At 48.5% G+C, this 26,100-nt stretch overlaps 1 protein-coding gene across 2 annotated transcripts; it reads right to left on the minus strand.

The window, feature by feature from the left end:
* Positions 1–10,752: 10,752 nt before the first annotated feature.
* Positions 10,753–25,177, minus strand: LOC146302375 (protein diaphanous homolog 1-like). Of its 2 annotated transcripts, XM_084680879.1 has the most exons (11): positions 25,020–25,177; positions 24,795–24,889; positions 24,618–24,719; positions 24,301–24,540; positions 23,939–24,068; positions 23,683–23,808; positions 23,278–23,441; positions 22,580–22,712; positions 18,536–18,625; positions 14,438–14,481; positions 12,829–12,998 (listed from the first exon to the last, which is right to left on the minus strand). In XM_084680879.1, the coding sequence occupies exons 2-11, from the start codon at positions 24,864–24,866 to the stop codon at positions 12,972–12,974; spliced, it is 1,128 nt and encodes a 375-aa protein (XP_084537005.1). In that variant the 5' UTR covers positions 24,867–24,889; positions 25,020–25,177; the 3' UTR covers positions 12,829–12,971. The 2 variants fall into 2 exon arrangements, with proteins under 2 accessions (XP_084537087.1, XP_084537005.1); XM_084680961.1 differs by lacking the exon at positions 14,438–14,481 and having other exon boundaries at positions 10,753–12,998; positions 25,020–25,169.
* Positions 25,178–26,100: the final 923 nt, after the last annotated feature.

The following is a 26,100-nucleotide window of genomic DNA, read 5'->3' on the forward strand; positions in this document are numbered from 1 at the left end:
GAGTTCACACAATGCTCTCTTTCAATGTGGCAAATTCTCTTTTCTTTCCAGTCTGAAAAGCCCCTCTCCTCGTCTCCATTGCCAAGAGCCCACAGCACCCAGAGCCGGCTTTCTCAGCTGGGAGGATGGGGAGCTGTTCGAAAGCAGGAGACAGGAGAGGAAGTTACCTTGGTCAGATTTAGATAGGTTCAAGTCAAAAGAGGTCTATGTTACAAAGGTGAGTGTGTCCTCCTTTGACCCAGAGGTCAAACATGTCACCCACCCATTGTCTTCCAGCTCTTCCAACAGTATCTCTTTCTGTTTCTGTTTCTTTCTCTCTCTGTCTCTCTTTTTTTCTCTATCTTTGTCTCTCTCACTCTTTCTCTCTCAAATGTTCCCATGCCCGCAACACACATGCACACATCTACACACACATACACCAAAACCATTTCATCTGGCTGTTGAGCATCAGCCACACCATCAGAAGTCAGAACAGGAGCAGCAAATCCATTTCCTCCACCTCTGCTGTTGCCATGGAAACCCCCACATTCCACCCTTCTCCCCATTGGGGGGAAAAAAGGCAAAGCAGGGGAGAAGGAACGAGAGAGAGAGAGAGAGAGAGAGAGAGAGAGAGAGAGAGAGAGAATGAAGAAGACAAAGGAAAAGAACAACAAAGGAAGCAATCAGTCCTGCTGGATTACGGACACAGACAATAGTCCTTCAGTGATGTGCTTTCAACAGAGAGGATATCCTTAATCAGGAACCACACACACATAGGACCTACTGCCTGCCTGCCACACACACACACATACACTCACACACGCTCACATACACAGAACAGGGGACGAGCAGGTTGTGTCTGTATTGTTGTGTGTTATATGAAGTTGTAAAGGGATTGATGTTTACATCGACAATCTTGTTCTCTATCTTGTGAATTGAAGTTAGAGAGTGTGGGGGGAAATCAATGTGAGGCTGCGAGTGTGTGTGTGTGTGTTTTGTGGGCAGTTCTCTGAGCCTCGCGGCCTGTGAATGCAGAGCGCTTTAGACACGCAGACTTTGACACAGAGGCATGTCGACGTCTTCGCACCATGGCGACAGGTGTTGCCGAGGAAATGGTGCAGCTGTTGCACAGATATTTGAGGGTAATAAGCGTTTGCTATCAACCCCTCTTCCCCTCCCCCCTTCCTCCCTTAAACCAAACCACCCCTCAACCAAATTTCAGAGATGTTAATGCACTTCAGAGATGTTAAGCAATTCTAACCATACAACTGAGAAAAGCTAAATGGGCTAAAGCTATGTAGCTAATTGTTTGTAGTACAGACTAGATGGAAAATGTTACATTATACCGTAACTATAAGCTACTGCAGTTACGGTAATGCTTTGTAGCTAATGTTTTCTAAACCTTGAAAAGATGCAGTAGAGCTATGAAGCAGCTAAACCTAGACTGGATGTATCTATTGCTAAGTAGCTTCACAGGCTAACCTGATAGCCATGTTGCTGACCCATTGGAACAGAGTGGGTTTCATAAACACTTTGAAAAGGATATCAAATATAAAACAGACTTTAACAAATCTAATTTTATGCTAAATTAGACCATGAAAGAGCTTTAGACATCAAAGTTTGTGGTAACAGTCTCAGAGACAACACCATATCTGAACAGCACAATTCTGTGAGCTCACACACTCAAAAACACAACACAAACACACACACACACACACACACCCTTCTCAGATCTGACCCCAACACAACAGCTGGCATATGCATGCTCTCATGGAATTTCAGGGGAACTTCAAGCATTAAACCAACCTTTGAAAAAACACCTCAAATCCCGTCAGAAAGGAGCTGTCACCTGAGGTGGGGTGAATGTTACTTGACTGCAGGGCTGAACCAGGAACGTGGCCATGGGTGGAAGCTCAGGGACAGGTGTTAAAACCAAAAGAAGGGAGGGATATTCCAACTGGCAGGATTCCAGAGTTCTAGGAAGTACCTACCCAGCCCAAAGATCCAACTGACTCAGCGAACTCCACAAACACGGAGACAGGAATGACAAACTTTCTGTTTACAGCTAGCTGTAGAGCAACAGAAGGTGGGACATGATTTTATAACGTGACTTTGACGCATTGCAGTCAGATGCTACTGTCTAAATGTGCAGGATTAACTTATCTCTCAGTTCACTGGCCCATTTAGAGATCTGCCTGAATCATGGGCAGCCATCCGTTTTTGATGCCTCTTTTGTTTGTTTTTTTGTGTATGCACGTGTTTGTGTGTGTAGTAAAAATAGAGAGAGTGAGTTTGAGAAAGTGAAAGCAAGAGTGAAAGGGGATTATATGTGTTTGTGTGAGAGAGGGTGAAAGATACACACACACAGACACACACAGAGAGAGAGAAAGAGAGAGAGAGAGAAAGGGAGAGAGAGAGAGTGTATGTGTTCCATCCTCAAGTCAGAGGAGAAACAAGACATCCAGCTGGGAGGATTAATTAGAAGATGCCGCAGAATCTTCCACGAAAAGAAGCGAAGAAAAGAAGGGAAGAAAGTCAAAACAGAGCAAAAGAGAGGAAGAAAGCTCTGCACAGTCAAGACAGCACCACTACCCTAGTTTACTGCACTCGAAAGGTTGACGTCACCCCTGCTCGTTCTCTCTATCACCCCTCCTCCCTCTGCCTCCTGTCCCTGTCTCTTCTCTCTCTATGCTGCTCCTTCTCCTCTCATTTGTGGTAGAAGCCATTCCACATTCCTCAACAACAACAAAAACCTTTATTTCTTTTTTTCCTCAGATGAAATGATGGAAAGATGTAGAAATTGTATTTGTCAACTGTGCCGTGATCCAACTTTCCTCCCCATCTTTTCCCATGTTTTCTATGTTTTATCCTCAGCTGAAGCAACAGTGTGTGAATCTGTGTGTCAGTGGTGCCTGTCGGTGTTCATAAAGCTCAAATATTCATGTGTCTGCACCCTGCTGTACAGCCACCGATGATGTTGTCTACTGAGAGACACAGCCTCAGTTTCCATGGCTACCACTGTCATCCGTTTCTCCCAGCCTCCTTGCCCGCCTTTCAATACTGTGGAGAGAGAGAGAGAGAGAGAGAGAGAGAGAGAGAGAGAGAGAGAGAGAGAGAGAGAGAGAGAGAGAGAGACAGACACCACCCGGGGGGAATGATCACACAGGACCAGCTCCTGTGTGTCAGCTTTGATACAACCAACAGAGAGAGAGATGCTGAGAGATAGACGCAGTCCCGATGGTAGTTGAGAGTGTGTGGAAATATGAGGCAGAAATAAGGTGAGTGTGAAAGTGGAAGCAGGCCTCTCTGTCCCAAGGTCTCTCTGTGTCCCCAGGTCTGTCCTCTCTCTCCCCAGGTCTGTCCTCTCTCTCCCCAGGTCTGTCCTCTCTCCCCAGGTCTGTCCTCTCTCTCCCCAGGTCTGTCCTCTCTGTCCCAGGTCTGTCCTCTCTCTCCCCAGGTCTGTCCTCTCTCTCCCCAGGTCTGTCCTCTCTCTCCCCAGGTCTGTCCTCTCTGTCCCAGGTCTGTCCTCTCTCTCCCCAGGTCTGTCCTCTCTGTCCCCTGGTCTGTCCTCTCTGTCCCAGGTCTGTCCTCTCTGTCCCAGGTCTGTCCTCTCTCCCCAGGTCTGTCCTCTCTCTCCCAGGTCTGTCCTCTCTGTCCCAGGTCTGTCCTCTCTGTCCCAGGTCTGTCCTCTCTCTCCCCAGGTCTGTCCTCTCTCTCCCCAGGTCTGTCCTCTCTCTCCCAGGTCTGTCCTCTCTCTCCCCAGGTCTGTCCTCTCTCTCCCCAGGTCTGTCCTCTCTCTCCCAGGTCTGTCCTCTCTGTCCCAGGTCTGTCCTCTCTGTCCCAGGTCTGTCCTCTCTGTCCCCTGGTCTGTCCTCTCTCTCCCCAGGTCTGTCCTCTCTCCGGTCAGATCTTTCTACTCTCAGTTCTCTCCAAAAAGACACTGGTCTACTGAGGCACTGGAAGCTGCTTCCACTGTCCTGCAGCTGCTGAATGGCTCTAATGCAGCACTTTAGCTCCTGCTGTTTCTCTACACCCCCCCCCCTCCCACACAAACACACACACTGTGTTAAATACCCATTTTTCTCTTGCTGTGATCCCCAGTCTCTGCTCCATTTTCCCCTCATTGATCCCTATTCATATTCATAGTCCCATTCTAGTTTAATAGGTCCCTTCTAGCTTACCCTCCTCGTTCATTTCTGATCCATGTCACAACCAACCAACCACACACACACACACAAACATTATATCCTGCGATCCCCCTCCGTCCTTCTTACATTTTTTACTGCATTTTCCTGTCTCTATGTCATCCAGACATCCACACACTATCTACATGAATCTTAAAACACAAGTACCTAGACTTTTGATGATTCCTGTCTTTCAGTCTCTGTTGCTTTCCATCTCTCTGTTAGTCTCTTTCTCTACAGTATACTGTATATCTATATGCACATATCTCTTCCTTTCTCCCGCTTTCTTTTTGGTGTCTCTCTCCACTCCTCCTTGATTTGGCTCCATCCTCGGAAAAGATCAGGACTGACCTACTGGCACTTCCCTGTCTCACCGTCCTGTCTTCCTCCCTTCGTGTTTCCTCCGCTCCAGAACATTCTGTCTGCTTTGTTTATACAGAGACAAAGAGACAAGAAGAGAAAAGAGGTGAGGAGAAAAAAGACCAAAAAAGAAAAATATGGAAGAGGAGGTGAGAGAGGAAGGAGAAAGGTGAAGAAACAGAGACAGTGAGAGGGAAAGGTGATGAAAGAGACAGAACGAGGGTGCTGATGTTCGCTTGCGTGAGACATTTGTAGCCATGGTTACAGACCCAAAGTGGTGATGTCATTCCTGTTAATAGGCCCTTGACGGTGTGGGTGTATTTTGGGGCTTGCTGTGTGAAAATGTCTCTGCCCTTAGCTCTTCTAATCATATCCCAAAGGGAAAGCAAACTATGAATTAACACATTTTCCAAGTATGACATTAGCGCATTATATTATACAATGTATAATGTTAAATTCAGTTTATTTCCAGGATTCCTAATCTTGACTGCCACCCTGTGAGACCCTTCACTGTCCTTTAAATCCTCAACATCCTCCATTACTCCCTGCCTTTTAGTACTGACACATTCTTTCCTCTCGTCATCCCTTCTTCCCTCTCTCCTTTCATCCCACTCTCAGCACCCCTGAGGAGGCTAAGCGCTTTGGCTTGAGCTTGGCAGAATGCTAATTTGGAGAGTGAACAGGGATGTGAGGGCCAGTGTGTGTGTGTGTGTGTGTGTGTGTGTGTGTGTGTGTGTGTGTGTGTGTGTAAGAGAGAGAGAGAGAGAGAGAGAGAGAGAGAGAGAGAGAGAGAGAGAGAGAGAGAGAGAGAGAGAGAGAGAGAGAGAGAGAGAGAGAGAGAGAGAGAGAGAGAAAACTTGGATGAGTCTAAGAAACAGCTAGAGGACACTTACTAGTACAGAATAATTCAGCCATAATTTAACACAGTACTCCTCAACACTTACCCACACACAACACTGAGAACCAATGTAGGATCTCCAAATGGCAGCTTCTTATCTTTTGTGATTGGGGGAAAGAGCGTCCAACCTGCCTCTGTGAGTAAGCCTCAAAGCCTATTAACCCCTAAATGTCACAGTGGATGTGCAGCTAGTGACACAGCCCCCCATATCTTCTCATAGCCTTGGGGCTTGTACACCCCACATACATACTCTGAACCCTCTCTCTGCATCACACATCCACTTGCCCCATTGCTGGTAGATTGTATTACCCCCAGAGGAAATCACTCAGCTGCAGACTCAGCTAATGTGGGTCAATGGCCTGCTGACTCCTTCACCTCCATCACATAGTCTGGACAGATAGAGGACAGGAGTAAGGGTCTCTCTCTTACACTTGCTATCTTGCACACACACACAGACATACACACAAATACATGTACATGAACACCCCCCCCCCCCCCTTGCTCTCTCACATATACACACGTAGAGACGCACTCACACACACACACAGACCATGGTGAGATCCTGGGTTATATGGGTCAGGGTCTGCGGGGCCTTGTGGCTGGAGGCCTGACTAGAGTAGACATGACCACCCTGGGGCCTCAAACACAGACATCACCACGGCTCAGCCATGCTCCAGCATCCTCTTCATCTTCATCAGGATCATCACAGATACCAGCCATTGTTTGATACAACGCCAGGACTGTCATCATCATTGACAAAAGTTTGCTTGAGATCTTCACAAAACGAAAATGATAAGAAAAGCAATCCAACAAAATAAAAAGAAATGCATTTGAATAAAATAAGAATGACATGTTACTGCTGGCACTGTGTTACATTGTGTGTGTGTGTGGATCAAGCCTCCATGTGTGGGTGACAGCTCTGTGTGGCTGTGTGACCCTCGGGCCTTATTGATATTCTGGTGGCATGTGTCCTCAGCTCAGCCCTGCAGCAGAGGGCCAGCCCCCCTCCTCTCCCCTCGTCTCCCCTCGTCTCCCCTCCCAGACACTGGCCCAGCAGACAGAAACACGGACACAGCTGGCATTCACAGCACAGAGAGATACTGATACAGCTGGCACTAGAAGGAAAAACATCTGAAGAAATGATCCTTGTGGATGAGCTGTGACAGTACAGATTAGGAGGAATGCAAATGTAGAAATGGGCTTGTTCAGCTCAAGAGTGTAGTGGATTTAAAGAGGAGGGTTGGAGGTGGGTGGTTGTGACTCACAGTTGTATGGTGGAGAGAACGTGTTTTCATTTTAGACTGGAAATACCTAGGAATCACTCATATTTTAGATACCACACACCCTGATATTAGTGTAGTCTTTTAGCCATACTAGTCATTCATAGGAAGTCCTTTTAAAACGTCATGTGTCATGAAGTCATATGTTTTTTACATTCCACTTTCACAGAACTGGAATGTTGCACTGCAGTAGAATATAAAGCATTAAATACTTGAAGTCTTCATACGGACTGAGTAGATTCTCTTCAGTTTGTGGTCAGATGTAGGCCATGCCGACTTTGTTCCCGCGTGTCCCTGGGGAGTCCCAGGAGAACAGCTTTTATATAATTGGCAGCTTTTGTCTTCAACGCCTGCAGTCTAAATCACAGAGGCCGCTTCAGTCAAAAAGGATATGCAGCTATTATCAAGTTAATGTGTCCCGTTACTGTTCTTTTAGCTAAAGTGTTTCATTTTCATGTCTCAGGGAGATGGCTCAGATCAAATTACTTTAGAAATTAGTTGAAGCGAACATTTTGTCTTCTTGTGACAGTAGAATATATATTTCTATTGCAAGCAGGATATACATTTAATGTATGGCTGGTTCCTGTTTTGTGGACTGACTTGCCCTGTCTCGCCAGGTGAGTAACAGGGAGTGGAGAATGTGTGCCAGGATGTAGATGGATATGTCATTCTGTGCGGTGGTAGCAAGCGGAGCCGAACCGTTCACTCTGTGGCCCGTGCTAATTGTGTGTTAATTGTGTGTAACGCGGAACCTGTTGAACAAGCAACTGGATAATCTAATCAGAGGGATATCATGAAGATATGACATGCACACAGATTCAGACAGAGAGAGTGGGAGAGAGAGAGATCCAAGCTATTTTTCATCAGTCAGCACATGGCCTACCCTTTTCCTTTTGAACTGGAATGGTGTCCTGGAGTGGGCTTTTGTAAAACACTGGTGCCAAAAGAGACTGTTCCCGCAGGGTGAAAGGGGCAAGTGAGGAGTAGACATTTTAAACCAACTCAGGCTTTATTTCCCAGTTCTCAGAAATCTAGTGGGGAAAAGAGAAAGAGGGGAATCAAAGAAGAAAGAAAGCAACAAGCTGGAAAGAGATCTACAGAGATGGGGAGGAAGGAGAGATATTTGGGGTTGTTCTAAGCACTGCAGCCAGAAGAAAGACTGATGTGTGTTTCAAACTGGGTGCTGGCAATTCTGCAGCTCCTAGCTGCCAAACTCTCTCACTGCCATGCAGGAGCACAGAGAGGAATGGAAGGAGAGAATTAGATAAATAAGAGTGACAGAGAGGTGTTAAAAAAGACATATTAGGTAGAGGGTGGGTGAAGAACATGAAATAGAAAAACATGCTATCTGCATCTCTCAATGTGTGTGTGAGGTCACATTCTCCAGGGTTCACTCTGCTACCCGGAGACCAGCGTCTCCCTCTTGGGAGCCAATCCGCTGCCCTGAGAAAGGGGTATCTGCTTTGTGATTGGCCACATGCTCCTAGGAGCTCATTACAGTATCAATGCAGATGTCGTTGTCTGGCGGAGCTTGAGCCAATTATACGCCCCCTGCTGCTTTGTCCTCGACCTCCTTTCTATGTTGTACACATACACAACCCCTCACCCTGTCCCACCCACGTGCAGACACATACACACATTCTCCCCACTCCACAAACCAATTCTTAATGAGAGAGTTGAGGGACTGAGGAGAGCGAGGCTGGAGAAAGAGTCTTAGCTCCAACTAATGAGACACAGACCATCTGGATAATTACTGGAGTTGAATAGGGGTTCGGGTTTGTATGTTTAAACAATTCGTCATAACTTCAATAACTGGAGTCAGCACAGGCTGAACATGAACCTTTTATAGGAACACTCATTGGAACAAAACAGCCACTCACAAACAGAATGTATTCATAGTGACACAAAACATATCTACTTAAGAACATGCTTGATTGCAGGCACACAAAGAAACACACACACACACACATTGCTCTGACAGTGTGGTGAAGCTGAACAAAGTAACTATCCAGTCTCTTTTAACTCTTTAATTAATACTTAAATCTCCTCTTTGTCAGACAGCTAATCACTTCATTATGGTCTTTCTCCCACAGGCTATTTCCCAATCATTTCTCTTCCACCCTTTAGAAAACATCTCTCTTTCCTTGCCACGCCCTGCAGGTTTTCTCCCAGTCACACACCTTTTTCCTTTGATTTACAAGAAACATGGCACACATACACAGATTCATGGCAACTTTGTAAGAGAGGAAATGAATCATCTGGGTTGAGCAGTGCTAGCAGGAGAAAATGAGGGATTGAGGGATGGTGAAAGAGGGCTGCCGGTTTATAGACCTTTGGGCTCAAAGGTCATGGAGGGGCAGATGCTCAAATGACTCCACTTGAAGGGTGCGTGTGTCTACCAGTCTAAGAGGAGCTTATAGTCCAATTATCGATCAGTCATGCTTTATAAAAGATTACAAAATAAATCAGTTAATCTATTTATCTATCCCTCCTGTATCAGTGGTTGGAGATAATGTAGTATTGTATGGGAGATAGCTTTCATCCCTAGCTGCCTAGCCTAAGTTAGAGAGGGGTGCTTCTGAGTAATGCAACATTCCATCCGTCACCACACACCAATCCCTCACCAACACAAACCCGCCAAGCCTGACCACTCCCAGCATGGCACACACACACACGCTCACATGCACTTAGTTTAGGAAGGAGCCAGAACACACAAACACACAAAAACAATGACACATGTAGACACACAAACACACACCAGCCAGTCCAACTGTGGGTTGCGTTTAAATCGATTCAGATGCTGAGCATATGACTGGACGGTTATTTCTGTCTTCAAAGGATAGAGGATGAATGACACACACACACACACACACACACAGTCTTTTGTGGTCCATCCAGCAGTACTTGCTGGCCTCTGGCTTCATACTGCTCGCTCATGTGTGTCTGGTCATGGCAGCCCTAGTTAAGTACGGATGAAAGGGGAACAGAGCTCTTTGGTCAAATCCACACCAGCGTTAACGAGGGGGAAATGTGGAGGTAGTGAGGATTTAGGTGAGAGGTAGAAGACAGGAGGAGGAGGGAGAGTTGGATGAGGGCAGTATATGTTCAGGGTCAATACAGAGAAAGAGAAGAGGTGAGTTTTATGGTGTCTATAAATCTAGATGAAGAGCTGATCCTTCCGAACGCCTGCTGTCCCTCATGCCTTCTGTATCTTTAGAGCAATGAGCGTGAGGAATGGATGGAAAGGAGATGAAACAAGGCGGTGAGGAAGTACATTCAAAGCATTTAGATGCACCCAGGAAGTGGGAGGTATCCTTGTCTGATGACTGGACGATGATAATTTGAACCCGATTCTGACTGGTCTGTGCTTTGTCTCAACTGGCAGTAATCACAAACCGGACGTAATTACTAGCTATCCACTCATCATAGGAGAAGGGGGACTGAGGAAGGTAGAGGAAAAGTGAGCAGTAAAGATGGAGGATGGAGACAAATTAAATTGTACTTCTGTAAACTATTTTTCTCTCCCCCACATTCTTTCTGTCTTCCAGGCACACAGTGTGTGGCTCCTCCAGTCCCTGTCCCAGAGACACTCTGTGGAACGCTGGCTGGACTCCATGGAAAACTCTCCTGCAGGCGGGGGGATTGGGACAGCTGCTACATCACCACAACAGGATGAGAAAGAATATGTTGAAAACGTTGAGGGTGAGATGCAAGTATGTTTTATACTAAATGCAGCTGGGTCTGGATTGACACCCATCTGGACAGTATTCATGTGTATGTACCGTTTGTGTGTTTGTGAAGAAGACGCGGTCGAGAACTTCCCTTGTCCAGTCTCTGTAACGCCAGGAGACAGGATGGAATTTCCTCTGGCACAGAACCTGAATATGAGCTCTGGGTTTGGTATCTCTCACACACAGACAAAATATTCCATAACAATCATAATTTAAGAGGTGAATGATAATGTAGTATAGCTGAAGTATATAAGATGTCCAAGAACACCGTTACATAACGGACATATGGTGAACGACAAAATTACTCAAGGACAAGAAGCTAATTGAAGACATTTTAATGGTTTTACATCACTAGTGAACCCATTGAACAACAACATAATTATTCAATATACACAATCTGGCCAGTGATATCTCTCCAACAAAATTAGACTGACACTTACGTTAAAATAACCAAGAGTAAAAATCCACGTAGAAAATAAGTTCTTAAAAAATGGAATCAACAAAATGAATTGTCCAGAAAAAGGTATTTTCCAGTGATGTTTCCTCTCAACCTCAACTCAACATGTTTGAAAAGACAACTTAAATAATAGGGTCATGTGACACAGCCTGAAGGTTGACACAATGTTGCAGTTGGGGATAGGACACAACCTCCAAACCAAAGAATTAAAAATAATTACTATAAATGCATTTTAGTAAATAACATTATATTCCAATAGCCCTTTGCTGACTTTTTAGGTGACCATGTGCGAATCAAACTTACGTCAAGTCATTCAAATGTCATAGTTACAAAGTCAAGTTTGATGTGTTACCATGGCAAATATCCTTATCAAAACATTCCAGCAAAGACATTGCTGCTTGGATCTTCACAGTGTAAACTGATGCGGGATCAGGGTTATTATAGGAATTGGGACTGACTTGAGATCATGGGTTAGGTTTGACAGTATCGTGTTTGCATAGATCAGCATTGCAGGAGTAACTGACAGGACATCCTATTGTTCTTGATGTATAGTGATGTTGTGGCAACATTTGCTGATGGCTACTGAATATAAAAGAGCAAGGCCAGACATTCTACAACCAATGTTGTAGTCCAGAGGGGAGATTGCGCACACACACACACACAGAGACACACACAGAGACACACACACACAGAGACACACACACACACACAGAGACACGTCAACAGACACACTCTCTTATCTCAGCAGTTTTGGGGCTGTTTTCCAGCGTGCAGGAGCCTTAGCAAAAAGACCACAGCTCTGTTTATGAAATATAACATTTATGACAGGAGCAGTACCAAACAGTAATTTTAGATGGCAGTGCAAATACACACACACACACACACACACACTCACTGTTGCCAGGCTGAGGTTGCTGTGGAGACACCCTTCCAGTGGTGCTGTTCTAATGACACATCCCAGAACTTGTTGGCGCCCAGCTACTTGCTGGGGTTCTGACCAGTGAGCTGAAGAGAGAACCCTCATGTGACACACCCGCACACTCAACATGTGATTACCACACACCCTTTAGCAAACACAACCTCACACACAGCTGAGAGAACATCAGAACCATTTATGATTGACGGCTTTTGATTAGTCAACACCAGCCTGGCAACAGATCACTGTTGGATAGAGCAGAGTTCAGTACAGTCTAGAATTTCATTGGCACTTGTTGATTGATCAGACATGCAGTATAGCGAAACATAAAAATGTACATACAGAGTATAACCTACAGTAGCTAATGTTGTATAGGGTTTTTAACCAATCCCAAAGGACTGGGGGGAGAGAAAAGGGAGAGTGATCTGGAATGTTCCATGAGTCCCACGCTGGCGCAGCCGGGCATTCCCAGGACAGGGCTTGGGAAGTCCAGGTCTGTGTGGAATGATGTGGGATCCCTCCACAGTTCTAGTCTTTGGAATCTCTCAAAACGTGGACAGGACAAGACAGACAGCAACAGAGACATGAAGATGGAGAGAGAGACAGAGAGAAAAAGGAAGAAAGAGAGAGGAAACAAGGAAAGGCAGAGCCCTGATGATGAATGGTGATGCTGAAGCAGGACTGGGGAGGTTCATATGGCAGCGGAGGCTTGGGGGACAGAAGCCAGTGCAGGACACATCGGAGGAGGAGTCAACAGAGAGAGCCCCGCCCTCACATATTGGTCCACATCCCCAAGATCCAGTTGGTCCAATCCAGTGGTCCCCATTGAGGAGAAGGGGCGGCGCATCACCGAGGCCTCCGTCGACGGAGCCGATGACAGACAGGAGTCGCACTTGAAATCACTGATCTCAGACCAGTTCTATTCCCGCCCTCCGGGTTTAAAGGCGGGTGGCGCAGATCAGCTGGGCTGGTCTTGGATCTGTGCTTAAGAAACGACACGCTGCCTTAGTGAGAACGGGACGGGCCGTCCTCCAACAGGTCCTCCAGAGACTCCGCCCCCTCCACGGGGGACTGCTCCTTCTGCTCAGCCTGCTTGGCTTTCTTATTGGGCGGCTTGGACGAGGGGGGAGTGTCCTCTTGCATCAACTCTTTGGCCAGGATAGCCGTTACGGCATTTCCAGCTCTCCGATTGGCTGGGAGGGAGGGGGAGAGGAGTAAAGAAAGAGAGAGACAAAAGAAAGTTTAGTGCTCAAAAACGGCCTGGATGTTGGATGATGCCATGCAGTCTGAGGAGAAGCCTGTATGAGTGGACAGGAACATGCGTCAGACAGACGTGTAGGGACAGCTCAGTTAGACGTCGGAGGGCGTGGCCTCGGAGACCAATCCTCTCACTGCACACCTCAACACAAGAGCAGGTGATGCCTCATACCCATCTGTATGAACTCATAGGCTGCTGGTTACACACACACACACAAACCAGCGTTCAACAGAACACACACATGCACGGGCATGTATTTGGAAAGGGCGATCCTGTCTGGCTTTCTCACACACAGGCAGACACAGACACATTTATGTGCGTGAAGATTAGTGTGGGATGTAGAGCCTAGTGGATGGTACGTGGAATTTTCTGTCTACTCTGCTGGGATTCTGACACACAGTGAGGAAGGGATGGAGGGAGGGATAGAGCGATAGGGGAGAAAGCACAGAGGTATCGAGGGACGTGAAGGGCGAGGTTGGAGAAGATGTGATGCTGAAATGAGGGAGATGATTCATGCAGCTGGAGGCTGGACGAAAGAGAGAGATGGAAGCACATGGATGACGTGATTGGGTGAGGGAAAAGGGGTACAAGCTAAACGATGTGACGCCGAGAAGCACACGATGGAAGGAGGGAGAGAGATATACATACAGACAAGGGGAGAAAGAGAGAGGGGAATATAGTGTGACAGATTGTACCCTAAGGACAGCAGTTCTTTTCGTTCTACCTTCTTAGTTCGCTGCCTCCTCTACTCCCACACACACTTCAGTGTATGTCTCTCTGTGTCTCTGTGTGTCTCTCTGTGTGTCTCTCTGTGTGTCTCTCTGTGTGTCTCTCTCTCTCTCTCTCTCTCTCTCTCTCTCTCTCTCTCTCTCTCTCTCTCTCTCTCTCTCTCTCTCTCTCTCTCTCTCTCTCTCTCTCTCTCTCTCTCTCTCTCTCTCTCTCTCTCTCTCTCTCTCTCTCTCTCTCTCTCTCTCTCTCTCTCTCTCTCTCTCTCTCTCTCTCTCTCTCTCTCTCTCTCTCTCTCTCTCTCTCTCTCTCTCTCTCTCTCTCTCTCTCGTCTTTACTCTAATGTGTGGGCGAACAGCTGTGGCACTGCGTCCATTATGAATTATATAGGTCAGTGGGAGATTGTGTGTGCTTGTGTATACTTTTTTTTTCTTTTTCTTCATTCTCCAACATTCACACACAGGCAGATATGAGGTCATGTATGCTGGGCTGAAAGAGAGGAGAGGTTAGAAGAACACCACTGCTGTTCTCAGATGCAAACAGGCATGATCAACGCATGCAAACAAACCTTGGATGCAAAACCAGCTGATACATAGCTCAAAACAGCATGGTAAAAGTAACACACACACACGCAGACACACAGGTTACCGAGCAGGTTTCCAGTACTAGCTCTGACAGTGAGAGCACCGAGTCTGGAGAGGAGGGAGGAAGAGGAGGAGGGAGGAAGAGGAGGAGAGAGGAAGAGGAGAAGGTTATAGTTCATATAAACTTGGCTCATGTTCATTTCACTGACTCCGACATGCAGCTGTAGAGCTGTACTCCGCACACACACACACACGCACAGCAGTGATGTTATCAGTACCTCTATATAACTCCACCCCCAGGGTGTGTTCCATACAGAGAGCGCTCTCTCTGTCGAACCCCCACCACCAAACACACACAGTTCATTAGACGTTATGTAAATGACCCTGATAAAGACGGAGAGCGGAACAAGGTCGAATCCAGAAACCCAGCAGGAAACAAGAGGCTCCCGAGGAAGCTGTCACCTCAACAGCACCTCAGCTCTGCTCTCCTCCCTCCATCTCTCCTCAGCCCTGCCCACCACCCCTTCTCCCTCCTCCTCTCCTGCCACCTCAGCCCTGCCCTCCTCCCTCCATCTCTCCTGTCACCTCAGCCCTGCCCTCCTCCCTCCATCTCTCCTGTCACCTCAGCCCTGCCCTCCTCCCTTCTCCCTCATCTGCAGATCAACTCTCCTGACACACTGAGAATCCCGGCATCGCTCCCCCTGCTGGACACTAGGAGGAACTTCCACTGATCACGACTAGGATGCTAGTTAGCATTATGTAAGATGTAAATTAAAAAGCTGAGTGACAAGGTCAGAGGACCAGGAAGTATTGATTGACCAAAACCAATCATGTCACTGCTGTACCCCTCGGGTCAACAGCGTCCCTGCCCTCTACAGGAAGAACAGAGCCACTGAAGGATCAATCAGGGCTTAGAGGTAAGCCAGGCAGGGAATATTGGCAGAACTCCCAACCAGGAAATAAGTTGTCTAGACCAGAGCCTCTAAACACTCCTGCCTGTGTTTGGTTCTGTTTACAAGTGTGTGTGTGTGTGTGTGTGTGTGTGTGTGCTTGAGTGCGTGCATGCATGTACATTATACACACTGTTAGAAAGACACAAACAGAGTTGGTGGGAGTGTCATCTGGTACACATTACACCACTGGATACTCCATAACTACTGCCTGATGAAGGAAATGACAGGGCCTTTAAGCCTGTGTGTGTGTGAGAACACGAGGCTAAGAGAGGCCGGGTCATTTGTATGTAGTTGGCCCAGTAATGGGTGGTGGAGGATGTTGACTTGGTGCTGTGGTGTTTACAGAGAGCCACACACAGGCCACTGGGCTTGGTGAGGCCTCACAGCGCCCTCCTCAGGTCACAGGGCGTAGCGCATGGCTCACCACACAAGAAGAACGAGCGCTGACGTCATCCCAGACGTCTCTGAGAGCAAGCCAGTGGGGAGTGAGTGTGTGTGTGTGTGAGAATGGTGGGGAGGGGTCTAGTCAAGATGATGGGTTAGATACAAACAGCTCATATGGAGAATGCTTGAGTGTGTATTGATACGGAGTGTGTGTGTGTGTGGGGGGGGGGGGAGCCCAACTGTGAGGGGCGTGTCTGGGGTGCAGCGTGTGTCTCCATTGTCACTGGCTGCTTTTTGTGCCTCTCTCTATTGTGATTGGCCCTTTGTGTTTCCCCGGTATTGTGATTGGCTCTGTGGGGTGGGGTCGTGGCCTAGCAGATGGTTCTTTAGTGGTCGTTGAAACAATAGCACTGGTGGAATTTGTACTAGTGAGAACGATACTCAGTAGTGTTCATATTGGTAAAAAAGTTGTAACTTTGACTTAATACACTGTGTGTATAGGTAGGTTCTTTAACAAGCCAATGACTGTCAGCACTGCTGAACGTGTGTGTGTGAGTAAAGGCATGGACAGAGATGTATGTCTGGATTGCTATGCAGGCATCTTACAGACAAGACAGGGGCAGCTGCCCCCCCCCCCCCCCCAAGAGAGGCTAGACTGAAAACCTCAGAGGTCAGAGGTCTCAAGCACCCTCCTCCTACCCCCCCCCCCCACCCTCCTTCTCTCCAAGACCCGTGGCTTTCTATTCAATTAGAGGGCTGTGACACAACAATTGCTACACTATTACAGCCCTAAACTGAAGGTGTGCATGTGTAAGTGGGAGAGAGATACAGCCAGACATAGTGGTGTGTCTGTACTGTATGAGGATGTGTGTTTGTGGTAAACACCAAATCTCTGCCCAGTCCTTTGGACCCCAGCCCAGTCTGCTGGTCACTTCACAAGGATTCAGGATAGGACTCTCTTCCCTCTCCCTGACAGCTCAAAGAAGACTTCTTAGTCATCTAACAACCACACACACACACACACACACCACACAGTCATTGTGAGGCTGAAGAACTGAGGGGGAAAACAACTCATTTGAGCTTAAGTATGAGAGAGGTGGAGGCCACGGCAGAAACAGGGAGAAGACAGGAAGCAGAGATGTCATTCACCCACATATCATTTTCTTCTCTTTTGCACGCACAACACATGCACTCTCTTCCTGTTTGGAGTGTGAAACCAAGTAGCAGGGTTCAGGGGGACTGACTGGCTGTGGTAAGCCTCTCTCTCTCTCTCTCTCTCTCTCTCTCTCTCTGATTCCACAAAACTCCTCTTTCCTACCCTTCCTACCCCCTCTCTGCCCCCTGGCTTCCTCTCTCCAGCCGTCCATGCCATGTGAGTGGGCTTCAGCCTGTTTAGCGCTGATGAGCTTGGCGGGGGCTTTGGTCCGCAGCAGATGAGGTGGTTCTAGGTGTCCCTGGAGAACGCCTGGGTCAGGAGTTACAGGACCCCAGAGAGAAGCTCCACACCTCCTCACTGACCCTGGGTTTACAGCCCAGCCAGGCCACTGAGCTACAAACACACACACACAGGCCCAGCAAGCACATGTACACACACACACACACCCACCGGAGAAACAGAGAGAGTATGGGGATGGAAAACGATAAAAGGGAAAGGCACAAGAGAGGGAAAAAAAGAAATGAGAGAGAGAGGACACACAAAATCAAAAGGAGAGGAAACAGGAGAAAGAAAGAGAGTGGCGTCTCCAGGCTGGCACCCTCCAGTACACCTCTCCACATCTGGCTTTCATTGGGAGAGGGGTCGGGTTACACACACTCTCCTACAGCCCCTCTTATGTGTGTGTGTGTGTGAATACTCCACTCCACTCCGTACACACACAGACAGACAAACACACTCGTGCACACACACCTCCCTCGCTTCACCCTGTTCTCTTGGTTAACTTCATAAATATCCAACTCATTCCCGCTCACCCACCCAGCCAGCCAGTCAGAATACAGACCGAGTCAAGTTTCTATCCCTCTGTACAAGCAGAACAGTGACTATTGAACATGCTGAATTGCATTAGGGTTACATGTCCAAGTGTGTGTGTGTGTGTGTGTGTGTGGGTGTGTGTAAGAGAGAGAGAGAGAGAGACTGCAGCTGAAGTGAGTGTAACTCAATTGGCCAGTAGGCCAGTGAGGCAGAGTGAAGTGCTAACCAGATGATGTGGGTGTTCCAATGGACTTAGTCTGGAAAACAGGTCTGAGTGAAAATCGATTAAAACACACAGTACACAATACAACACAGTACACAAACCCCACACACACAGTCTAAAGCAACAGCTCCAGAACCTCGTGAAAAATAATCTGCACACAAGCTCTGTGATTGCCCCCCCCCCTCCCCCCGTGCTGTAGGGGAGACAGTCCCCTGGGAGACAGTCACCTGGACGTCTGCCCACTGGTGCCCTCCCTGGTGCCCTCCCTGGTGCCCACCCTGGTGCCCTCCCTGGTGCCCACCCTGGTGCCCTCCCTGGTGCCACCCTAGTGCCCTCCCTGGTGCCACCCTAGTGCCCTCCCTGGTGCCCACCCTGGTGCCCTCCCTGGTGCCACCCTAGTGCCCTCCCTGGTGCCCTCCCTGGTGCCCACCCTAGTGCCCTCCCTGGTGCCACGCCCGTGTGGCCTGGCACCAGTCAGAGGGGAAAGGTGTGTGTGAAGTACTGTGTTTGGTGAAAAAACTTGAGAAAAAGAGGAAGAGTTATATCTGTGCGGGTGAAAATTGGCTCAACAGACGTCTCATCAAGGTGTAGTAAATGAATGAGAGAGGGAGAGAGTGTGTGTGTGTCTTGTACCTGCTTGTCGCGGTCCCCTCTTCCTCCTGAAGGCAGCTCCAGACTGCAGCGCCTCCAACAGGCCGTCCATGATACCAGTCTCATCGCCCTCTGCAGACACACACAACAGTCAGTACTCAACACACCATGACACGACCAATCACAGAGGAGGATTAGCTGGCCACATTGTGCCTCCTACTGACAACACACACTCACTCCGATACACACGCTCCAAAGACACACACACAGGGAGGAAGTCACCAGTCACATGACCCTACATTAGCCTGGATGGGCAGTGACCTATTTCAGCTGCCGGGAGCAAGAACATAGAGGAACATCTACTATGTAATATGTTATACAAGCGCACACACATACGAGCAACAAGCAGTTATGCTTTCGTTAAGGATACTCTGCTTGTGTGAATCCATTTGTTGCGCCCTTATAAAATGGTTTCATCAAGGCCCGAGTGTGTGTGTGTGTGTTTATGTCCATCTCCACCCACACAAACACAGTGTCTGGATGTGGAAGTGTGGAACAGAGACAGGGGGTCTTCAGTAGCAGTGTGTGTGTTTGTTGGGGGTGGGGGGGTGGGGACTCAGTGGCGTCCTGCTCGTGCAGATGGCTTTAATTATATCCACTTTGAACCAGGAAAGGAGCAGGCATGGGAGGGGGGGAGGGGGGGTTAAAGGTTTATGTCTTCACCTCCCCCTTCTAGCCCCACCCCACCCCCTCCCACTCACACACTCTCATTCACTCACAGGCTAATCCCACTATAAGTCTGGTGGCAGATGGCCCTGGTCTCGTCTGTCACGTCAGAGAAAGTCTGACACACACACACACAGCCTCAGCACGGCTCACACACACCCCTCACTGGTGTCCACATGGAACTGTAGACACACACACACACAAGTCATGTGGAGGATTTTTTATTCGTAAGGAAAATACATCTAGCCCATGGCCACTCAAGTGAAGGAAACTATTCTTAGAATTATGGTTGTAGGCAGCAGTGGGACAAATGGTTCTTTCTGAAGCATGCCTCCTCTTGTCCCAGTGACCAGGGGGGTAAATGAACATCAGAGTGTGTGTGTGTGTGTAAAGCCTGCTGATGTGTGTACAGAGTTATACTGGTCTACCCTTGCTTTAGGGTACAACGTGAATAAACATTGACACTCCAGTACCGGTTTACAATGTCATCATTGATATTGCTACTACTTCTATGAGTAGTGTGTTTAATATCAGGGTTCAGTTTGACCACTGGAGCCAGGAACAGCATGGATCATTGTGGATCATCAGTGAGCGTTGATTCTCTCAACTGTTGCTTTCTATGATCAATAGCAGATCAATAATGCACTGTGAATTTAACCACGGTCAAGGTTGTAGTCATGTGCTCTCTTTGGCATGTCGGATTGGGGGAGATGGCACACAGAAACACACACACACACACGATATAGCATTGCCAACTGAGTTAAGACCTTAAACTAGGTTAATCAGTGTAACAACCTTAGTGGGTGCTCTTAAAGATGTCCCTAAAAAACCTTCTCACTGACACACACACACACACACACCAAGTGTCAGTCTTCATCCACGGTGCAAGAGCACCCCTGTTGGCCAAACAGAACCAAACACTGTGAGCAGTGCTCCAGTAGGCTGATCTGCACATGGACTCACTAGCAAGCCAAGAGCAATCCTAGTGGTGGAGAGCAGTAGGGCCTAGTGTGTGAAGGTGGCATCACCGAGCTGCATGCTCCTGTTCCTGTACACACACAGCCACGGCCCTGCTACTGGTCCTTCTCCTCTCCTCATACCCCCCCTCACACACACACACACACACACCTCCCTCCTGACCCCCCTTCTGAAAAGCAACATGGTCTAATCCGTGGGACATCTGTTCCCCTCCCCCATCTCTTTCCCTTCTTTCCCTCGCTCCTTGCTCTCTCTCTTCCCCTCTGTCCCCCCCTCTACCTCTCTGTGTCTCTCTGTGTGTCTCTCTCTCTGTCTCTCTCTCTCTGTGTCTCTCTCTCTGTGTGGCTTCTGTCTGTGTCTCTCTCTCTGTGTCTCTCTCTCTCTCTTCCCGTCTTTCACTCTACCTTCTTCTCCTTCTCTCGCTTCCTTTACCTCGTTCCCTCTCCTCGCCCTCTCCCTGCCCTATCTCTCTCCTCGCCCTCTCCCTCTCCTCGCCCTCTCCCTCTCCTCGCCCTATCTCTCTCTCTCTCGTCCTCGCCCTCCCCTCCCTCACACACTCCAGAGGCTGCCATGGTGGAGCCACAGCACCTCTGGTGGCCGTATGCCTGCACAACATCCAAACAAGTTCCTCCTCCCACACTCACTCACACACACATGTGCACACACACCCACTCTCTCTTCACCCAGTAGTGACACCTAGAGGCTGAACCAGGGTACCGGTCTGACCGGAGGTGAGAGCGTTAAGTGCTGCGTGTTGAACAGGTTAGATCATAAAGTGCACAAATAAAATGTGTGATGACTTGAAACATAAGGTGCAATGCAATGATACTAGCAATGTTATACATTCCACAGTGTGTGTGTGTGTGTGTGTGGGGGGGGGGGCGGGGCGGGGCGGGGGAGAATACAGTCTGCCAGTTGGCTGTGTGTGGGAATGACAAGGCCATGCTTTCCAAACACACTGTGACCTTGTGGAGTTTAACTAAGTCTGTGAGAAAATGTGAGTGTGAGAAAAAAAGACAAAAAGAGAGAGAGAGAGAGAGAGAGGGACTGAAAAGCAGGAAGAGCAAGGGTGAGAGAATGTGTGAATGTGAGAAGCAGCTGCTCTTGAAGGTGTGTGTGAGTGTGTGTGTGCGCTTGAGTGTGTGACAGAGAAACAACCTATTGAAGAGACAGTTTGGTTTTTATTATAAAATCTCCTTATGTGACAGTTTAAACACACAGACCAGGTGTGTGTGCAAGGGTTTGCTGCAGGAGAGTCTGTTCTTGTGTATTTGAATAGGGTGTGTTAAATACCTCCAAGCTATGAGTGCAGTCAAATTCACCACCTGTATGTAAAAAGACCCTTCCCTAAAGCCCCCCCTCCCCCTCTTCTCCCCCCCCCCCACACACACACACACAATCCTTCAAGAGCATATCATGTATCTATAGTAGTTGACCATGAAACTTGACTACCTCACTTTCTAGTCTCCATACTTTATAAAGAAGACCGCATACTGTTACATACACACAGTCCATGTGATCCTAGTTTGGCCCCTCCTCTACTTCCATAAGCACCATGGAAACAGGAGAACAAGGGGGATGGGAGGAATGAGAGAAGGATGAACAAGGGTCTGATGGCTGAGCGATTAGGGAGTCGGGCTATTAATCAGAAGGTTGTCGGTTCGATTCCCGGCCATGCCAAATGACGTTGTGTCCTTGGTCAAGGCACTTCACCCTACTTGCCTCGGGGAGAATGTCCCTGTACTTACTGTAAGTCGCTCTGGATAAGAGCGTCTGCTAAATGACTAAATGTAAATGTAATGAACAAAACGGAGAGAGGAGAGCCAGCTGGAACACCAGAGTTAGGAGTTTCTGTACTGAGCAGTGAGAGACTGGCTAAGACACACACAGATTAATTGTGATGACTGTGTAGCTGTGGAGTCCCAGGAGAACACTATTTTGGAGCCAGAAAGAGGAGGAATGTGCTGAAAGTAGGTCAGAGAGAGAAATAAAAGAGTATGTGGCAATAATAAATTGTAAGTATCTGTATTAGTGTGACTGTGACTGTACTGTGTTAACAAAAAGTTTGAGTGTGTGTGTGTGTGTGTGTGTGTGTGTAAAACGGGATGAGATGGTGCAACTCCAGTCGTTTCACAACAGCAGATAGGGCAGTTTTAGACGGGGAGAGGAGAGCATGTTTGTGAAGATAAATAGATTTTCCCTGCTCTCCTTTTGGAGCAGCAAATCCCCATTTTAGAGAGGACAGAACAGAGGACAGAACAGAGGGATAGAGCTCCTCAGAGGCCAGGCAATGTCCATGTACCTCAGACTGTGAGCGAGATGGGTTCCTGGGAAGTAGACACACACACAGAGAGACACACACGTGTTGAGCGATACGCTGACCTGAGTTGATGTCCAGCATCTGGTTCTTCTTGAGTTTCTCCTCCTTGTCCTTCTCTGCCTTCTCCTTGGCCAGCTTGGCCCTCTTCATCTTCTCCTCAGCCTCCCTCCTCTTCTGGTTCTCCTTCACCGCTTGCTGAGCAGCGCACACACACACACACACACAGTCACATGGTGTTTGTATACGTGTATGAATAGAAAATACCACCGTTTGTGTACGAGTCTTAATGATATATGTGTGTGTGTGTGCTGGTGCATATCTGCTTGCATAACTGTGCAAACCCAGATGGTCGCATGTCAAGATAACACAGTTAATAATAAGGCAAACAAGATTGTGAACACCTGGAGATTCTTGACCAAACCTCACTGCATCAAAAACCATCCTAACGCTCGCGCGCCTACACAGACTGTTTACCCAGAGGGCAGCGTCAACACTGAAGACCGTTGGAGAGGCTTGTCTACACTGACGGGCATGTGTGTGTTTGTGCACACATCGTCTCCCCCTCTTTCCTTACGGGGGAGAGATAAGGACAGGACTGTGGAGGGGGTCGGCCCACTCTGAACACCTGTCACACAACTAACTGGGACGGACAGGTGAACATCGCTGCTTTTATTGGTGTGTGTGTGTGTGTGTGTGGGGGGGGGGGGTGCAGAAAGAAAGAAAAGAAGGTGAGCGTGTTCACCGTCCCGTCCCCCCTCACCTGGAACATGTTCCTGAAGTTGTTGAGGTCTCCGAACACTTCCTCGACGGACAGCTTGCGGGGGTCGAACACGAAGAAGTCTCCCAGGTCGTTGTACTGCTTCTCCATGTTGGCGTGCATCAGCAGCAGCTTCTCATACTGCTCCCTCGCTCCCACCACAAAACTGTAAGGACGGGTTAAGGAGGCTACACACACACACCCCACACACACACACACACTCCATCCTGTCGAAACCCACTTTTCAACCAAAAACATCCAAACGGTCAACAAATATGGGGGGGAATGTCCCTGTACTTACTGTAAGTCGCTCTGGATAAGAGCGTCTGTTAAATGACTAAATGTAAATATTAAATGGGTGAAGAAGGAGTCATGGTGTTCCCTGTGTGTGTTAGTGAATGGAGGATATGGACATCTTCTCCTTGAAGAGGTCGTGTTCACTCTGAGGAGGAGGGAAGGTCTCCAGCTCCTTGTCCAGGTTCTTCAGCTGCTTGCCCATCTGCTCCAGGCTCTTTTGCAGCATCTCTGCCGACACTGCGGGGGTGAGGGGTCAGGGGGTGAGGGGTCAGGACAGGGCTGAACGCACTGGAACCAGCTCAGAGGGACAAAGCTGATAGGAACTTTGCCATGGACTGGACAAGGTGGGCACGGTTGCCAGGGTTACCTCGGCTGGCCTTCTCCACGTGGATGAGATCGTCGGGGAAGGTCATGACCTGGGGGTACTGCTCCTGGCACACGTCAGCCAGGAAGTGCAGCAGTGTCTGCTTCTGGTCAGCTGACTTGGTGTCCCGCAGCTGATTGGATAACAGGGGGGAGTCAAAAGATAGGCACAAGTTATGTATGTGTGTGTGTGCATATGTGCATTGACTGGGTATATACATGTAACATAACAAAATAACAACGTCTCATCGTGACAATGTAATGGTAAGGGTGAATGTGTGTGTGTGTGGACAGGTAGTGATGGTACTTTACCTCTGTAAAGTCAAAGAAAGGAATTTAGGGATGTGTGTGTGTGTGTGTGTCCACCTTGCAGAGGTAGCTGATGCTGAAGCCGAAGGCCTTGGCGTTGCGGGAGCCTGCGTTCATGTAGTTCCCCACCAGCAGGATGATCTCCAGCAGCTGGGAGAAGGTCTGGCTCTGACGCAGCTCCTCGCAGGCCGCCGTCACAGACACCACGTCTGGCTTGATGTTGTTCAGCTGCTCCTCAAACTGCAGCCGGAACAGGATGGCTGTGAGGCGGGGCTTCAGACGCTTCACGCTGCTCATCTGGGGAGGAGCGGGGGGGTTACACCAGTCTGTGTCATGTCGAAACATATACAACTTGTGTGTGTGTGTGTTCTCACCACTACTCCAAACTGCTCAGCCTCTGCAAGGTCGTCATAGTCGTCCTTCATATCAGCCAGGACGCTCAGCTGCTCCGCCTCGGGCAGCTGCTTGATCAGGTTCTACACACACACACAGGTCAATAATCAGATAACACACACACATAGACAAGTACACACACGTGTCTCTGTACATACCTGAACCATGGACTCTGTAAGGACCTTCTCGTTGACCTCCAGGATGACATTCTTGATCTCCTCGTAGGGCATACGGAACGAGCCCAGGAAGATAGCTGCAACACACACACACATCACAGATCACAAACGTCCCTGCAGGAGCTGTACATAATGCACTTTCAATGTTTTAGAAGACTTCTAGGCCCAATGAGAGTAGAAAGTGTGTGCGTGTGTGTGGACACTCACAGAGGGCCTGGGAGGACTTGCCGTCCAGCACCTTCAACTCCTTCACCTTCTTCTTCTGGGACTGCTTCACGTCCTCTCCCTCCAGGACCTTAGCTGTGGAGGGGGGAGGGGGAGACACAAAGAGGAGAACAGAGTTTACCGTTAGAGGTTTGACTTCCAAATGAGGATTCCTGAAACTTCACTTTTAGAAGAACACAGAATAAGAGTTAGGTGGGAAGAGGAGAGTGAGACAGAGAGTGGGAGAGCAAGGGGGGGGGGGGGGAGAGAGACAGGGATAGACTAAGGGAGATAGGCCGTGAGTAAGTAAAGCTGACTGGAAGTGTGATATTGATCGAGAGAAATGGACGGAGGGAGCGAGAGAGAGAAGTGGACAGACGGAGCGAGGACGAGATGAAGATAGAAAGTGACAGAGGGAAGGAAGGCCTTTATGTCTCCCACTCTCCTGCGGGGAAGTCTGCTTGTGTGTGTGGGAGAGGGGGGGGGGCAGTGGTACTGTGTTATTGTGTAGGCTGCCCTGGGCTATATGGGGGGGGGGGGGTAACATCACTCCACTGATGGGGCAGGCAGGGACATGACGTCACATGGGGTTACACTGCACATGGTGGGGAATGAAGCTGGACACGTCCGCTTGGGGTGTTCAACACTCACATCTCTCTCTCTCTCTCTCTCTCTCTCTCTCTCTCTCTCTCTCTCTCTCTCTCTCTCTCTCTCTCTCTCTCTCTCTCTCTCTCTCTCTCTCTCTCTCTCTCTCTCTCTCTCTCTCTCTCTCTCTCTCTCTCTCTCTCTCTCTCTCTCTCTCTCTCTCTCTCTCTCTCTCTCTCTCTCTCTCTCTCTCTCTCTCTCTCTCTCTCTCTCTCTCTCTCTCTCTCTCTCTCTCTCTCTCTCTCTCTCTCTCTCTCTCTCTCTCTCTCTCTCTCTCTCTCTCTCTCTCTCTCTCTCTCTCTCTCTCTCTCTCTCGGGACATGGTCAAAAGCTTCCCCTGTGGGTGATGGATAAGCACACACAAACCTCGAAAGGATGCCCACACAGAGAGAAAGGAAGAGGTTGCTGGGACGCCTGAAGGACTGTTCAGTTCCTTTAC

This window comes from Hypomesus nipponensis, chromosome 1, assembly GCF_054491055.1.
Source record: "Hypomesus nipponensis isolate SF chromosome 1, ASM5449105v1, whole genome shotgun sequence".
Taxonomy (NCBI): Eukaryota; Metazoa; Chordata; class Actinopteri; order Osmeriformes; family Osmeridae; genus Hypomesus; species Hypomesus nipponensis.